At 51.4% G+C, this 16,256-nt stretch overlaps 3 protein-coding genes across 3 annotated transcripts; 1 reads left to right on the plus strand and 2 right to left on the minus strand.

The window, feature by feature from the left end:
- The first annotated feature begins 1,290 nt into the window (after window positions 1-1,290).
- LOC101776447 lies at window positions 1,291-3,036 on the plus strand. The gene is made up of 3 exons (XM_004961423.3): window positions 1,291-1,569; window positions 1,807-2,050; window positions 2,292-3,036. Exons 1-3 carry the CDS (start codon window positions 1,369-1,371, stop codon window positions 2,705-2,707), a joined length of 861 nt encoding a protein of 286 aa, XP_004961480.1. The 5' UTR covers window positions 1,291-1,368; the 3' UTR covers window positions 2,708-3,036.
- A 1,815-nt stretch (window positions 3,037-4,851) lies between these two features.
- Window positions 4,852-9,138, minus strand: LOC101777133 (serine/threonine-protein kinase HT1). The gene is made up of 4 exons (XM_004961425.4): window positions 8,979-9,138; window positions 7,525-8,878; window positions 5,999-6,454; window positions 4,852-5,723 (listed from the first exon to the last, which is right to left on the minus strand). Exons 2-4 carry the CDS (start codon window positions 8,590-8,592, stop codon window positions 5,433-5,435), a joined length of 1,815 nt encoding a protein of 604 aa, XP_004961482.1. The 5' UTR covers window positions 8,593-8,878; window positions 8,979-9,138; the 3' UTR covers window positions 4,852-5,432.
- A 6,019-nt stretch (window positions 9,139-15,157) lies between these two features.
- Window positions 15,158-16,256, minus strand: LOC101778093 (VQ motif-containing protein 4). Its single transcript, XM_004961427.4, has one exon. The coding sequence runs from the start codon at window positions 16,067-16,069 to the stop codon at window positions 15,323-15,325; it is 747 nt and encodes a 248-aa protein (XP_004961484.1). The 5' UTR covers window positions 16,070-16,256; the 3' UTR covers window positions 15,158-15,322.

Here is a 16,256-nt window from a genome sequence, read left to right on the forward strand (position 1 = left end):
TGTCGCTCCATCCACACTCTCTTATGAAAAGGAAAGCCCAATAGAAAGAAGTAGTCCGCGTGTGAAGATAGAATCTCACTAACCGAGATTTCAAACTAGGGAGTAAGAGCAACTCCAAGAGTATCCTAAAAAATTCTTCCCCAAAACTATGTATTGGGGGTTCTCCCAAAAAAAATTTCCCCCAAAAGTATATCAGTCCACAACAGATCGCTAATAAATAGCCCCCAATATTTCAAACACAGGCCACGTCATCATATTGGGCCCATCGGAAGGGACGCGCGGGTGTGCGGGAATCAGGATTGGGGGAGGAACGCCAACGCTAAAATATACGCGGTGGCAGGCTGTTTTTTAGCGTCGCTAAAAAATTGGGGAAGGTTTAGGTGGATTGTTGGAGTTCATTTTTTCTCTCTTTTTTCCTAAAAAAGGTATTGGGGGTAAGATTAGCAGGCTCTTGGAGTTGCTCTAAGCCATTTTTAATTTGCCAATGCTCATCAGACACAAAAACGAGCTTCATGCAACCAACAACCATAGAAACATCGTGTATCAGCATCAAGCTAGTTGCACTCTCGTATTTTGACACCGCCGCGCCCTCTAGGGGATGAGACTCATCAAGGGAGAATCAAGTGATTTGTAAGGATCTAGAAGCTTTCCATCCCAAGTTTTTATGAGAAAAGAGCCATGGCACCTGATTAGCGATGGGAAGGAAGACAAACTTCAAGGCTTCCAACCTTAACTTTCAAAGTTGTGATTGGCATCATGTCGTAAGGTTACATGTTGCAAGAAATGCATAAGAACATTCCAATATGTGGTCAAAAGGCATTACCTGACTGTGTGAAGGGATTTTTCTCATTAGTACAAAAGAAACATAATGCTTGCAAAGAAAAAAGAGGTCGTAATATTTTTTAGGCCCAGCCATTTCTCTCTCTTTTTTTTCTAGTTAGGCCGGTTAAGATTCTTTTTGCTGATAAAGCTAAAGCACAAAGCATTTGGAAGAACATCTCTCTACGACCTAATGACTCCATGAGTCCGTGTTAATCATATACATACACACCCATCCACCAAACCAGTGTCCGCAGGCGATCAGCGCGAACGCGCGATCACCCAACGTGGATCCGTGCTGTTCGACGACCCATTCCAACCAACCTGGGCTGTCCCCATCTCTGAAATCGCCCCTATCCGTTCCACGCGGGCTCCACAACCACCGTACCAACCAGTGCCGGCTCGCCACGTCCGCCACGTCCCCGGATATATAAACCGGCGGGAAGCAACCCGGCTGCAGCCACAGAAGCGGCGAGGTTAACTGTGAGGCGATTAAGGAGCCCAGCGCAGCACAACGCACAGAGCCTCTCGCGGAGAGCTTCAGCGGAAATGGTTGTCGCGGAGGCCGCCGCCGCGGGCAACGAGATGAGCCTGTCCAACATGGTGCTGGGCTTCTACGAGGAGGCCGAGAGGGAGAGGTGGACGGAGGAGGCCGCCGCCGCCGCCGGCGATGGCAGCGACGATGAAGGGTCCAGCGGCGGCGGCGCTGAGAGCAGGGCGTTCTGGCAGGAGCAGCGCTCGCTGTTGCATGTAAGTCACTTCCCTTCTCGTTGATCCAAAAACAAATCAGTGTCGTCTTTTTGTGTGTATGGCTGCTGCTGTTGAATGAACCTGAATCACAATAATTTGAAATAAAATCATTCTTCTAGAGAATAAGATCGTGTCTCCTTGTCAAGCCAATTGATTTGTGCGTTCTTTGCTGCATCTCGATCGTGCGCGCCATAGTGTCTAGTCGTGACAAACGCGTGCGTTGATGCGGACATGTAGGAGGCTCTGGCCAAGAGAAGCTCCGCGGAGAGCCGGATCCAAGCGGACACGGAGGAGGCCGTCAGGCAGATGCGCGCCACGCCCGGCGGCGTCTGCTCCTGCGCGAGCCGCGCCGCCGCGGCCGCGGGAGCAGGAGGCTGCCGGGCCTGCGCGCTGCGGTTCGTGGCCGAGCGGCTGCGCGACGCCGGGTACAACAGCGCCATCTGCAGGTCCAAGTGGCCGCGCACCCCGGAGATCCCATCAGGTAACGATCCCTCCGCATTTTCGCACGCTTGCAGAACACAAGTGGGATTTGTCCATCTGTTCCTTTTTGTCTGGTCATAACAAGAAATTGTTGTCTGCAACGTCGAACGGCATCATGACCTTGCAAAACTCACATGATGCACATGGTCACATCAGTGATCGGTCACCACCAACCACGGCTCATTCACCAAGGCCCATATTTTTTTTCCGAACCTCTGACGCCGATCTGTCTGGCTGCGCAGGGGAGCACAGCTACGTGGACGTGGTGGTGCCGACGAGGAGCGGTAAGGCGGTGCGGGTGGTGATCGAGCCGGGCTTCCGCGGCGAGTTCGAGATGGCGCGGGGCGGCGCCGAGTACAGGGCGCTGGTGGCGGCGCTGCCGGAGGTGTTCGTGGGCCGGTCGGAGAAGCTGCGTGCCGTGGTCCGGGTCATGTGCGACGCGGCCAGGCGGTGCGCGCGCGAGAGCGGCATGCACATGGCCCCCTGGAGGAAGCACCGGTACATGGAGGCCAAGTGGCTCGGCACGCCGGAGCGGGTCGCGCCGGGGGGCGGCGGAGGAGTGCCGGTGGCCGTCGGCTCGCCCGAGAAGCCGCCCAGGTTCAGGGCGTCCATGCTCACGCTCGACCTCGGTGGCCGGACCGTGGTGGAGGTCGTGTGATATGAACTGATGATCACTGTCCCTGAAGCTGACGACGACGATGGATCCATGATGGGAAAACGAGACTGCTGTATCTACTGTGTGCGTGTGTTAGTTTTGCCGTTATCTGAAACAAATGATGGCGTGATGCAGACGTACTGTAGAATCATGCTAGGAGTAGTATACAGGAGGAGTAGCGACGTAGCGTCGCGGTTATGGGACAACCAACTGAAAACTCCATGTTGTACGGTCTCAGGCTCTCGCATGTGCCAGGCTGATCATTGTTCCGGAACGATTGAGCGAGCTACAGTTTTTCCATGATACAATGTGGATTTAGGTTTCTCAGTTCATTTCCGGGGCATGCATAAACCTTCTTTCTGGAACGAAACATTTCGAGTCATAGTTCTTGTGAGTTCTCGGTGTACCATCCATCAGGCTGCCTGAGCCTGAACGCCACATGCTACTGTGTATGCTGGCAGTCTAGTATACTAGTACTGAAGAACGGAAGAAGCAGAAGAGAAGTGGTCAGAATTGAGAAATAGGGCAGTCAATATGCAATTTAAACTGTGACTTTCAAACCATATTTCTAAACTTTTGGTTCAAAATCAGAATCAAGCGCGTTCATATCTCATCAGCGTAACGGACCGGCGTAACCGCGTAAGCAGTTTTGTTGTCGTTTTTTCAGCTTGAAAAGGAGGCCCGGCTTTCCCCGGTCCAGCCCAATAACGACGTTAATGTCTTATAGCATTATTCCATGGCAAGGCCTTAGTATGGCCCAATTATGAACCAAACAATAATTTTCACAACAAAATTGCTAACAAGTCGGCTAAATGTTTAGCAGAACCGAATTTCTATTTAGTAGAATTTTGCTCTGTGCCATCCAATGCATCATGGGCTGGTTTCTTGCTAAGTTGGGTGTTTGTTTAGTTTGTGTTGGTTCAGGACCACACACGAAAGCACTCAACTGTGCAGCCCACAAAGATGCTCCTTGCTGCATCGATGCGGAGGCCAGTCAAATCGGTCTCGCCGGGGAGCCCCTGGCGAGAGACCAACGAACGCCTGTTCAGGAGGGATTCCATCAGGGCAGGCGCACCTTAGGTTACCCTAGGCTCGGCAGGCTAGTTAGGATGCCTTCTCATGCCATGGAGATATGAGAAGAACAACGCATGGATGTTGGAAAAAGTAGGGCATGGGGTTGGAAAAAGTAGGGCATGGAGGAAAAGGTAAAAGTAAAAGATAGATTGGGTTTTATCGATTGGATACCCTCAATCGGCCGTGGCTCTTTATATTCATAGGGTCGGCAGATCTTGCCCCATCAGGAGTCAAAATCCTTACAAATCCCGTGTCAAAATACAACTCCTAACTCGAACTACACAGACCAAACCGGTCTAACCGGTTGCCGTAGGTGAAGATCTTTCCGAGGTCATAACTCTCTCGTCCGAACTCCAAATCGGACGTTCTACGTATGCATTTTGATCTACTTGACAAGAGTTACATAATATGTTGAAGTCCAATTTACATTTTGAGAACTCTGACTAAACCGCTCTGACCGGTTCGAAAACCTGTTCGTCCCCAATTATTCCGTCAATATTTTGATTTCTGTATTCTCTGAGGACTTCCATTCAACCTAATTTATCTTTTGTTCCGCAAGCCGGATAGTGTTTTTTTTTTTTGAGATATAGACAGACACTGAGTACGCATGCTTACTCCTTACGAATCCCATAAGTGTAAGATGTTGTTCTAGATGTGACATGACTTTTCGAGAGTGGCCGGTGTAGTTTTTTATTTTTTAAATATCTCTTACCTTTTTAAAATTTTCTTATGTCAGGCATAGTTGCATCCCTATGTTTTTTTCTTTTAGTAATTTTTTATGGTTGCATACATCTATACAAAAAATAGAAAGATTAGAATAGACAAGGCCATTATAATAATGCCAATATTACCTTCTTTTCTTTAGTATTAAAGTAGGGTAGGGAGAAAATGGGCCAGAGACTTGTTTTTCAATCGTTTATATTCATCCACTCAAACTCTGATCCAAAAAACCAAAAAATCAACCATTTTTTATGGTGACGTAAAACGATGTGGATGCACGCATTTGGTGGATGAAAAAAAACTGACTGATAACTTAAACAAAATAAGCCGATTGTAGGCTAGACACGCCCTACTTTTGACAAGGTTTCGATTGGAGTTTCAGTTACCTTCTGCCACAAGTACAATGAAGACAACGTCTATTGAGGTAACCAAACAAAAAGTGTTTACTCTGATCCTAACAAGTATTGTATCCGAGTATATACCATGAACTTTTGATCTCTCAGCAAAAAAAAGAAGAAAAATAAATTTAGAGTTGCTATCTACTCCCTCCGTTCCACGTTCTAACTCCGTTCCACGTTCTAAATTATAAGTCATTCCAACTTTTTTGGAGAGTCAAATAATATCAAGTTTAACCAAATTTATACAATAAAGTACTAACGTTCATGATACCAAATAAGTACCATTAGTTTCTTTCTTAAATATATTTTCATAGTATATCTATTCATGCCATAAAATTTTTATGATCCTCTCTGCAATTTGTAATTTGTAATTTTAGTCAAACATAGAACGGTTTGACTCTCAAGAAAGTTGGAATGACTTATAATTTTGAAAAAAAAACAGTTTGACTCTCAAGAAAGTTGGAATGACTTAATTAATTTTGAACAGAGGAAGTACTAGATAACACGCTACTAAAAATTGATAAGAAGATGCATAATTACAGTAACTTCGGGGGTGGGGGTCCGGAGAAATCAGGTTGAGTGTACGACAGCCTCTGGATCCAGGTGGAAACCTTCTTCTTGTTCTGATCATTGCATTCCTGGGGCTCGCAGATGAAGCATGGGATCTTGTCAAGTGTTCCATTTCTTTCAAGAACTGTCTTCAGGTTTTCAAGGATTGAAACAATTTGTCGAAACTCAGGCCTCTTCTCTGGTTGCCAGGACCAACACTGCTCAATCAGAAATTTTACTGCTGCCGGGCAGCTCGAAGGAATAACTGGTCTCAAGTTCTGAAATGAGAACTTTTGTTTGTCATTTACATTTTCGAACAGCTCATCAAAACAAGAGCACTGGAGATATCGGATATGAAAGTGAGCCAAAATAGCAAAGAAAAACTGATTGTTTCATAGTACTTTTTCCCCCCGAACACACAGAAGAAATGCATTTCATCGTATTAAGGAGGAGAGACTATTTTTGTTCTTAGTATTTATGGTGGAACTCCACACTTATGGAAAAATAAATTGATGAAACCTATACAGGGAATATGAGTTAGAAGAGCACACACCTTATTGACAACTGCAAAAGCTGCTTGGAGTGGTGTCATATCTTCAAAAGGGAGTGAACCAGTGACCAACTCCCACAAGAGAAGTCCAAAGCTATAAACATCAACCTTCCGGCCATAGGGCTTGTGCTTGTACATCTCTGGTGCCATCCATCTATAAGTACCTGGGTCATCCTCTAACAAATTGCAGTATGCTTCTTCACAGGCCACTCCAAAATCGACAACCTTAGCACAGAATTCTCCATCAAACAAAATGTTCTCAGGTTTCACATCACGGTGAACAATTCCTTGCAGGTGAATGTATTCCAGGCCACGAGCAATATCCAAAGCAATAGAAATGACCTTCTCCATAGGAAGGGTTTTACGCTCCAGCTTGCGTAAGAAAGCCCTCAAAGAACCCCCAGACAGGAACTCAGTGATGACACAGAAGACTGGTGGGCAATTACACGCTCCAACAAGCTATTCAAAACAACGAGAATGAATCAGAAAACAGCTTTTGCTGTAATACTAGTAGGGCCGAAGACATTTAGAGAAGTAATGTGCTGAAATGCTGCTTCTATCCAATGGCATAACCTTTGTAAGAATTCTGATGGGCCATCTGACAGGTACCAATTAAAATGTTTTGGCTTCCTTTTTCGGAAATTATTTTGAGGGTACATGAAAATCAACAATCTGTACCCTCCGCATTGACAAATATGAATATATGATAACCTTGATTACTGGAGTAGTTGGCCAGACAAGTCAAAGTCAATGCATTGACCATAACATTCCTTTATATGCTTTTTATCGCTAGGGGAATATGCTTGCATTGTGCTAAGCATATTCCTTATTTCTAAGCAAAAACATCAGGATATTGTGGTAGGAAAATTCATGTTTGTAGAAAAAAAGAAAAAGAAGCAGAAAATACTTGTGGCTCACATTAGTGTTGTCCGAGTGATGTGCCAATACAATGTAATGCTGATGCATGTTGTGCCTGTTAAATATTTCAGGCGTGCTTCATACTTATCTTTTAACAAAAAAGCGGGGCAAGTCCTAGTGTATATATTTGTATGGGATTGTTCCATGAAAATGTAGAAAAGCTGTACACAGCAAATTTTAGCAATTATCGTGATTAAATTTACAACAGAAGCAAATTCAGAGGGTAAGCATCAGATCCAAAAAAAAGGGAAGCAAAATAGTTATGGCCCACACGATTGCAGTCCTAAATATGTGCCAAAACTCTGCAATGTAATGCTGATGCATGTTGACGCCTGTTAATTATTTCAGGCGGGCCTCATACTACCCAACAACCATAAAAAAAGGGGCAAGTCCTATGTTTTTGCAAAAAGGGGCAAGTCTTAGTATATATGTTCATATTGGATTGTTGATCCATGAATAGGCAGGCAAGAATAACTACACAAAAAAATGTAGCAATTATCACGATCAATGCAAAAAAAACATGCACTAATTCACTGCCAAGCCGATGCAATCATGCAAGGGTAAGCAGTAAGCACCAGAACAAAATGTTACAAGAAAGTTCATGTAGTTACCTTGATGACATTTCGATGATGGAGCCTTGCCAGAATGGTAACCTCTGCAGTGAACTGCTTCTCAAGCCGAGCAGACAACTCTTCATCCTCACCATCATCAGGCTGCCTGATAAACTTCACAGCAACAGGTTGCTCCTTGTAGATCCCATGGAACAACCGGCTATACGCCCCGGACGCAAATCTATGGCCGATGAGCAACTCCGAGCGGTCGACTGTCCATCTCTCGAGGATCTCCGATGCAGCAACCTTTGGAGCTCCATCGTCAAGGTTCCTCCTCGGCCATGAGGATGTCCTCCTATTAATCTTCAGTCTGCTTGGTGTTTTCAGCGAAGCGAAGCCGAACGGAGGGCTGTCATCCGGTGACCGTGGAGAGGTAGGCTTCCTCTGCCGCTGCGGGCTGGAGAACCTCTTGGTGGCAGCCTTGGCCTCCTTGAACACGTCGGAGATGACGCGCTTGGGGATAGGGGATTTTGCCCTGCGCTTCGGCTTCGGCGCCGGCTTCGATACCTCCCCCATGACCTTCATAGATGCACTTCGCGCTCTGGAATCATCAACTGGTGGCCCTGCATCCTGCGAGTAGAAAGGAGCTGGGCTGGAGCACACTCTCTGAAGCCTTTGGCTGTGCTCTTCAGAGTGGAAAGAGAAATCCAGCGCGTCTGGGCTCTCATCCTTGGATGGCCGGACCACACGCCGCTGTGGAATGTCCAAGCTCAGGCCGGCCCCCTTCAGGTCCTGCTTCGCCGACGCCTGTCGCGGCGAGCGGTCACTGCTCCTGTCTCGGTTCAATTGGCCATCTGAAGACACATGCTTCAGCTTCCGTTCCGACTGCGCAACCGCCGATTTGGCCTTGGGAATCGGCAGCCTTGCCGAGTTCGAGAGCACGGATCCCTTCGCCACGGGCTGTAGATTCTGGCGAGGGAGCCTGGGCCCCGCGCCCAATCCGTTCAGCTTCAGGTCGGTGCTGAACTGCTCGATAAACGCGCCATACTGCTCCCTGCCGGAGCTGGACCTGACGATGGACTGCGAGAACCTGGTGCGCCGCACCCACGAGTAGTCCTCGTCGTCCATCTCCTCGGAATCTCACAGGCAAACGGACCCCGAGAGCAGGGCACGGCAGCGCAACAGCAACAGCAACTTGCAATGAGGACTGAAACTGAATAAAGGGAGAGCTTAGCTGACGAAGCCGCCAAGAACACCGACTCCGACTGGCACTAGAGCTCCTCACAACCCGCCGCCGAGCAGGCTCCGCATTCGATCCCCTCCCGAGGAGCTCGGAATCCCCCAAGCAGCTCGGCCGCCTCCAATCCGACGCGCCATCCGCCGTTCAGCGCCCGTCAGTCGCCTCCTCCTCCTCCTGAATCGATCGCATCAGACAAGCAAGAGCAGCAAATCAATCCACGGAACCGAACACGAAACGTGAACCTCCAAAATCGCAGCCGCGAGCTGCCGCTCACCATGCTCCCCCTCCCTCGTCCACGAAACGAAAAGGAACAAGGAGTCCAATCGCTCAAAGCAATGGGTTGGGCTCGGGGTCGGAGAAAAAGTGTGGACCAACCGAAGAAGGGCCGTACATGGCCGAGCAACCGCGGGGGGAGGGCGACCGGTGGGGGACGGGGAATGAGTGCGGAGACCGTCATTCCTACCGCGCACGGGAAAGGGAAAGGCGAGGGACGTCGCTCCCAACCCAAGCACACGCAGCCGGACCCGCTGCTGGCGGCTACCGGCTACCGGCCCCGGGGACTGAGAGCTCGTTTTCGCGCCGCGACAAAGCCGCGCTCGCTGACGCGGCAGCAACCACGACCCCCACCATCCACGTCAAATCGGAGCAAATCGAGTCGCCGGGAAAATCGCCGCTCCCGACCAAAGCGGCAATCATCGCAGGCTAGGAACCCAAGAGCACACGCAGAGCGGAAGAGCCGGAACCGCGAAGAACTCGAAACATAGCGTGCGAAAAAGAATGAGAGAGGGACAGACAGAGAGAGATGCACGCACGGGCACGGGAGGACCGGAGGAGAAGGCCGGTGAGGCGACGCCGCGCGACGGGAACGGGAGCCGGTCCCTTCCCGCCGCCCGCCAGATGGAGAAGCCTTTGCCTTTCCTTTCTCCTCACACGGCCGCCAAACCCCACGCCTCCTCGTCAGTCGTCGTCACCGGGGGGCGGTCGGCGCAGGTGCGGAGCAGATGAGCATCCTCCCTCGCTCGCTCGTCAGATCACGCGCGGTCGCCGAGCCTGACGCACGCGCGGCGCGGCTGCGTGCCTGCGTACGCGCGCCCGTCCCATTGGCCCCTCCGCGACGACCGTGGAGGCAGCAAGTACGGCCGTATGCGTGCAAGTTGTACGGTGGGGAGAGGCCGCGTGGGGCCCGCGCCCGCCGCTTTGAATATTCGTTCAATTATTCGCGGGCGACTTCGGGTCAGGTTGGCCGGTGGCGATCGGTACCACCGGATCAGACGGCTCCCGGTGATTGATCCCATCACTCCTGCGCTGCGAGTCCGACCGGGACCTGATGCCGATTTTTTTATTCATTCATTGCGTTGCGTCCCTCCCGTCTCCAGCCAGCCAGTCTCCTCCCCGTTGGTGGTCCGTGGACGTCGCGGGCCCCCGCGGCGGCAAGTGGCAGCGGCGTCTCGTTGGCACGGCGGGGGCCAGGGGCCAGGGGCCGGCCGGGGCCAGGTGACCTCACCACGTCACCCGCGCATGGCTTGGCCTTGGCCCCAACAACTACGCGACGAGACAGAACCGGCGGGCAGGCTCGCCTGCGGCGACAGGCGGCGCTGCTTCCCACGTGCCGCCGTGCCTCGACGCCGGCTGGAGGCGCCAGGCCTGGGCGCGTGGCCCTCTCGCGCGCGCGTATCGCCGACTCGGCGGCGCGTGCGGGTGCGTGCGCGCGCACCACCGCTCGGCGCGGTTGCGATGGATCGAGTTGAGTGGAATGGTGGGCCGGCCCGTGCGCGGGGCGCGTGCCAGCCCGCTAAGCGATAAAAGGTGTTCCAGCAGCCGAGTGGGCTGCGAGGCCGCCAGGCCCTACCTATGTTGCGGGGCGTCGTGCGTGTATCGGGCTTCGGTAGCAGGCCTCATGGGTTAGGTTGGTTTGTTCCGTACGCCTCGGCACTTTCACGCGAAAATCCTATCCACCAAAGTTGTTTCTGGTTTTTTAAGCCCTACTGGGATTTGCCCGGCCCGGCCCGGCCGAGCCTACTTGGATTTAACCCGCTCACGCTAGCTATAGGACCGGACTCCGTCAGCGAAAATTAGTCCTGGAAAATTTTGGACTAGCCCGAGCACATGCAGATAATTTATTTCATTCTTTTTCTTCTACTACTATGTAAAAAGAAAGGGAAGCCTGAGCCCGGTTCAAAAAATCGGCCTGACACTGCTCATGGTCGTGGGCACAAATTTTCGGCTCGAAATGAATCAGATTTTATTTTTTGATCCGGCCCACGAAATGCTCTGGTCTGTTCTGAAGTAAGGAAGCATCAGTAGAGAATCGAAGGGGGGAAAAAATGGAAGCTAAGCTGGCCTGCTGCGCTTTTTGCCTGCTGCTGCTATTCGGTTGAGCCCGTGAGCGTTAGCTCGGCTTAAATGGGCCGTGCAATTCAGAAGCATCATATAGTTGATCAAATAACTTTATATAAGATTGGTAGGAGCCTCCTTTTCATGTGTACTCCGTATGTCAAATCAGTTACAGTTGATGAGTCTTTTCGTTCCTTGATCCTCTGAAGTCCGAACACAGAGACGATGCTCCTCAGCCCATCACTCCAGCGAAGTAATCATGTGACCAAACAGCCCCTGGCCCCGTTGGAGGCATCAGTCCGTATCGGTATCCCACTGCGTATCCAAAACAAGGGAGGAAGCTTCACCTGAAGCTGCTGCTGCTGAACAGGTGTGCTCAGCTCCCTGAGCCCACGAACACAGCAATCAATTGGTTTAGCTCTTGCCAATCTACTCCGATCCTTAATGTGCGCCAAAGTTAGTGCATGATTCCCTTCTTAAAGGCGCATAATCCAAAGGTCCAAGCTAACCGACATTTTAGACTTCCGGTGCTGCACTGCGACCGGCCGGACAGCTCGCACTCGCAGAAGGGGAGACGGCCATTTCGGTGGCCGGGACCCCCTGGAACAGCTGCCACCTTCCCTGCAACTTCGTTTGGAATTGGAGGAGACGCCAGAAGATTGTGTGGCAGAAAGCCAAGAACTCTCTACCTTCCATGCAGCTTAAATTACTTAAGTTTCAGCTGGTCTAATCCTAGATGCGATTTAAAGTTTTATTTTTGAGTAGTATAGTCAGTTAAGTGCAGATAAACCGATGAGGTGCATGCCTGCTGGTAGTTGGCAACTGAAGAGGAACCGGTCTGCAGTCTGCACTCGACAAATTATGACAGCACTGCTTTCGAATAGACAATATTCTACTCTCCATGGTAGGATAGGGGCCGGGAGAGGAAGCTGTGAGAGATTAACCGCTGGTTTGTATATCAAATCAGTCTTGGAGTTGGAGATTCAGACTTTCAGAATGCAAGCTGTTCTCTCTTTTCTGATGGAGACGTGCGTGCTGCTTGCCAGTTTGATACGACGAGAATCCCTGTGAGCGTATTGACTACAGCTCACGGTCTAAAACAAATCGTAACGTGATCTTGCAATACACGCTCCTGAACTCGAAAGGCAAAAGCACCAGCAGACGACGTCTACTCCTTTAAAAAAAAAAAGCAGACGACGTCTACGGATGGAATTCCATCGTTGCTGGCCCGATAGGAACCTGCACTGCCTCCATTTTCCTCGAGGAAGACTTCGAGGCAGCAGTTACCCTAAAAAACTTACTACGGTTGGAGACCATTGGGCAAATTCACATAGTAGTTGCCTTCCGATTTCCTGCGGCAAAAATGACGCTTCAAAACAAACGGAATATAATGCACGCGTTCTTGGGACACGCCGCTGTCGAAACAAGAAGAGGATACACACATAGTATATTTAAAACACAGAGTTTGATATAATCTTTGCCATGTTCAGTTGACTCTGATCATTTCAATACTGACGCACGCCACCGTACGTCCGAGTTTGAAACAATCTCTCGGCTTTGCTCAGTTGACTGTGGAATCGCACCAATTCAAATACACAGCACAAGTACATTGCACCTGACGCATCACTGAACTCTTCAGCCCTATACGACCGTATCAAAACCTTGTATCCATATCCCGATACGCGAGCTGAATAGTTCAGTAGCTTTATCTTGACCTTGCAGTCTGTGATGGTATAATCTGGTGCCTGATGTTTCGCCGATCGGGCGGCAGGCAATGCATTTTTTTTTTTTTTGAAGGAACAGGAGGGGCAAGGCATTTTATTAGATATATTAAATATAAATGAAATGTGGCAGGCAATGCATTCTTTTTTTCATGTAGGAGTATACGCCAGCAGATCAAGTTGTTGCTGAACCCTGTTGGTTAAGCTAGATCAAAGTCAATGGCACCACCACACCAAGGCAGCCTTCAAGCTCGTTGCCTCGGCCCGTCGCCAGTATCCAAGCTCCAGCATTGTACATGTCACGATCGGATCATAATTGTAACTGATTCGTTCCGGCCTTATCTTTGGTTCTGACGTTGGTCTATGGCGTGCGTGCAGCCTTTGCTGACCTTTCAGTTCACTACAAAGAACGTTCAGAGAGTTTCGGTTAACCAAGCACAAGGAAAGAAACACGCTCCTCCGGGTCCTTGGATTCTCACTTGCTCAACTTGACTGATCGACCGTCCCGGTCGCTGTCGAAGAACAAGCCAGTCGAGAGTTGCCTGCCATTTTCCTTGATAAAATTCACTCTCACAGAAGCGACATTACATACTATATTCTCGTGTTCGTCTACTTTTTCTGCGCAGTTCCTGACAAGTGACAAGGAGAGTGCGTGACTGAGGATGTAGAAGTGTATATGTGGAACAATTGCACGGGCAGTTGGCATACAAAAGAAAAGGTCAGATGAATAATGGACGCGAGAGTGTAACTTTCTTTGCTCCTACGAAATCAGCAGGGTGGTTTCTGATTGAGTTGATGGCAAGACATCCCACCTAGCTGGCCTTTAAACTCAGCTTAGTGGCAGCTTCCTGAATGACCACCGGCTCACGAAAGGAACAGTCCAATCCGATTTAACGCGGGGGTGTTCGAGTCCCTCTTCGCCACCAATTCATCAGGGAGCTAGCTAGGGCGTCGTCTTTTTTCGTGTGGATGGAAAGGCACCTAGCTAAGCTACCCCTTCGCTAGACTGTACCGCACGGCGATCAAGCGAGCTGCGCCTACTGTGTGAGTGTGCACGCAAGTCAACAGGAGCAGCTCTCGAGCAACTCCAATAGATTGCACAAGCTTCCACTGATTGCAGTTCACCACGTTGACTAACCGCCACGGACGTTAGACAAGGCAAAGCTTCGCGTCTCTTCCCTGTGAAAACGACGCCCATAAGGAATGACGACGACCTGAAGTTCTGAAACTGAGAGACGAGGCGGCGGCGCTGCCGAGATGAAGCACACCGGCCGCCGGCGGCCGGTGCACCACCACCAGCTACGGCAGGTCCACGTCCCAGAGAGATCGCGGGCTGCATCCGGGTTGGTCCCCATGGCAGGGTCAGGGAGCAGGGACAGGGAGGGAGGGCTCCGCTCGCGGTCACGGGCCGTTGGAAAGAGACGGTCAGGAAGAAGGGGGTCCGTGTGTGTGTGCGAGGGAAAGCGACCCGTGCGAGGGAAAGCGTGGTGGACTGGATGGACGTATTCCTGCCACTCCCCTCCGTGGCGTCCATTCTACTCCGGACAGCTTGTCTGAACGGTCCACCCGGTGGGCCCCACGGCCCGAGGAACGGTCTCCGTCTCTTTCCCTCCGTTTTCCTTGGCGCTCCCCCATCTCACTTTCCTTGGCATTATTGTGCAGCAGCTATATCACACATTACATTACTGGTGTATCAGAAATTCAGAGCTCTGCATCTCAAGAAAAAGAAAAGAAATTTTAGGAAAAAAAAGGGGGGAACTGAGAGCTACAGCACACGGAGTAGTATGTGAGAGTGAGATTGCAGCCATAGCCCATGAGTGATGAGTCCACACCGCGCCGGGCGACTGGTCCAGTAAAGCGTGCCAGGTGGTTGGAGTGGTGGGCATGGGTCGCGAGCCGCCGGCGCACCACACCTCCCAAGGCGAGATTGGTCAACTGGACCGTCCAACCACTGTTGGCCGATGCTGCTAGGTGGAAATGCGATTTCCGGCCGGAGATTAATGCCTTGTTGACTGACTAATTCTCTCTCTCCAAAACAATTCAGTGTTAACTGAAACATGAGCAAAGATTTTACAGATCGCCTTCCTTTGTCTTTTCCAGCTTTCTTCTGATCTTTAGGACTCCAAAAATTACAGTTTGTACGTATTCAGAATCTTCGTCCCTGTCAGACTGCTAGATCAGGATACATCTAAAAACCGCAAGAATTCGATGGAATTCGCACCAGAATTGGCCTTAGCTCTACTATACTTTAACGAGTAAAGCGAGATCAGGCAAGCGTCGTTTCTCCCCTGGCAAAAAAGAAGGATCATTTTGACAGTAACGGAAGGAGATGGAGAGCGTCAATGGCGGAAGAACGGCGAGCATTAGGCACGAGTAGAAACAGCAGAGCACCACGACGAGAAAGAAGCTCAAAGAGTGTGATTTTATCTTTCCGTTTCTTCGTGATCGCTCAGGACTATGAGCAAAAATTACATCACGCAAGGAAGGGGGAGTTAAAAACAACAAGCATCTCACGCGGTACTAAGAATTCTCCGGCGTCGCGGCGCGCGGGGGCCTCGCCCGATCACTGCGACGACGGCGCCGCGGCGGCGGCGGCGGGTGAGGGCGCCATCCTGGGGGACGTGACGGGGAACAGCGGGAGCAGCCGCGGCGGCTCGGCGCCCCTCGGGGACGGGTGCAAGAAGAAGCCTTTCCGCGCGATGGCCGCGCGCTCGGCGGCCTCCTCCTCCTCGCCCGGGGACGCGGATGCCGGCGACCGGTTGAAGGGGTCCGCCACCAGCGGCGTGACGGGGCTCCCGAGCGCCAGGGACGGGAAGTCGAGCACGCTGGGCGACAGCACCTCGGGGCCGACCTTCCGCGGCGACGCCCCCGCGGCCGCGGCCGCCGCCATCGCCAGCGGCGCGATCATCTTGAGGTTGTTCTTGCCGATCCGGCGCTCGTAGAGCTTGAAGGCCGGCTTCTTGGGTCCTCCGGCGAGGCCGCTAGCGCCGCCGTGGTTGTGGTGGTGGTGGTGGTGGTGGTGGTGGCCCTTGGCGGGCTTATTCTGTGCTGACGACGGCGTGTCGGAGCCGGTGAGCCTCTGCACGACCTGCTTGAAGTTGGCGGTGTCGGCCTGGACGAACGTGGTGGGGAACGGCGTGGTGTCGATGATGCGCGGCACGGGCTTGGGCGACGGGGGCACGGGGTGGTGCTGCTGCTGGCGCGGCGACGGGGAGGCGGCGGAGGAGGGGGAGGAGGAGGAGGTGGACGAGGACGGGGAGTTGGGGGCACGCGCCATGGGGAGGAGTTGCTTCGCCGCAGCAACTTCCATTTGCGGACGGGGACTGGGGAGGAAGGGGTCTGGGGAGGCGAGACCGCGAGAGGGGAGTGGGAATAAGAAGAGGAGGGGGAGTTAGAGGTGATGTATAGTTGGCGTGGGCCTGGGTGGACGCTGCTCTGCTCTCTTTCTCTCTCTAGGATGCAGGCCCTCCTCTTCCCTCTCTCTCATCACGGATTTT

This window comes from Setaria italica, chromosome III, assembly GCF_000263155.2.
Source record: "Setaria italica strain Yugu1 chromosome III, Setaria_italica_v2.0, whole genome shotgun sequence".
NCBI lineage: Eukaryota > Viridiplantae > Streptophyta > Magnoliopsida > Poales > Poaceae > Setaria > Setaria italica.

What these genes read in the sequence shown, in the direction of transcription:
- LOC101776447 (XM_004961423.3), top strand. Translation starts at nt 1,369, where the DNA reads ATGGTTGTCGCGGAGGCCGCCGCCGCGGGCAACGAGATGAGCCTGTCC. An exon ending in AGCAGCGCTCGCTGTTGCAT is followed by an intron (nt 1,570 to 1,806) that starts GTAAGTCACTTC and finishes GCGGACATGTAG; the next exon opens with GAGGCTCTGGCCAAGAGAAG. An exon ending in CACCCCGGAGATCCCATCAG is followed by an intron (nt 2,051 to 2,291) that starts GTAACGATCCCT and finishes CTGGCTGCGCAG; the next exon opens with GGGAGCACAGCTACGTGGAC.
- LOC101777133 (XM_004961425.4), bottom strand. Translation starts at nt 8,592, where the DNA reads ATGGACGACGAGGACTACTCGTGGGTGCGGCGCACCAGGTTCTCGCAG. An exon ending in ATCATCGAAATGTCATCAAG is followed by an intron (nt 6,455 to 7,524) that starts GTAACTACATGA and finishes TGTTTTGAATAG; the next exon opens with CTTGTTGGAGCGTGTAATTG. An exon ending in CTTTTGCAGTTGTCAATAAG is followed by an intron (nt 5,724 to 5,998) that starts GTGTGTGCTCTT and finishes TTCTCATTTCAG; the next exon opens with AACTTGAGACCAGTTATTCC.
- LOC101778093 (XM_004961427.4), bottom strand. Translation starts at nt 16,069, where the DNA reads ATGGAAGTTGCTGCGGCGAAGCAACTCCTCCCCATGGCGCGTGCCCCC.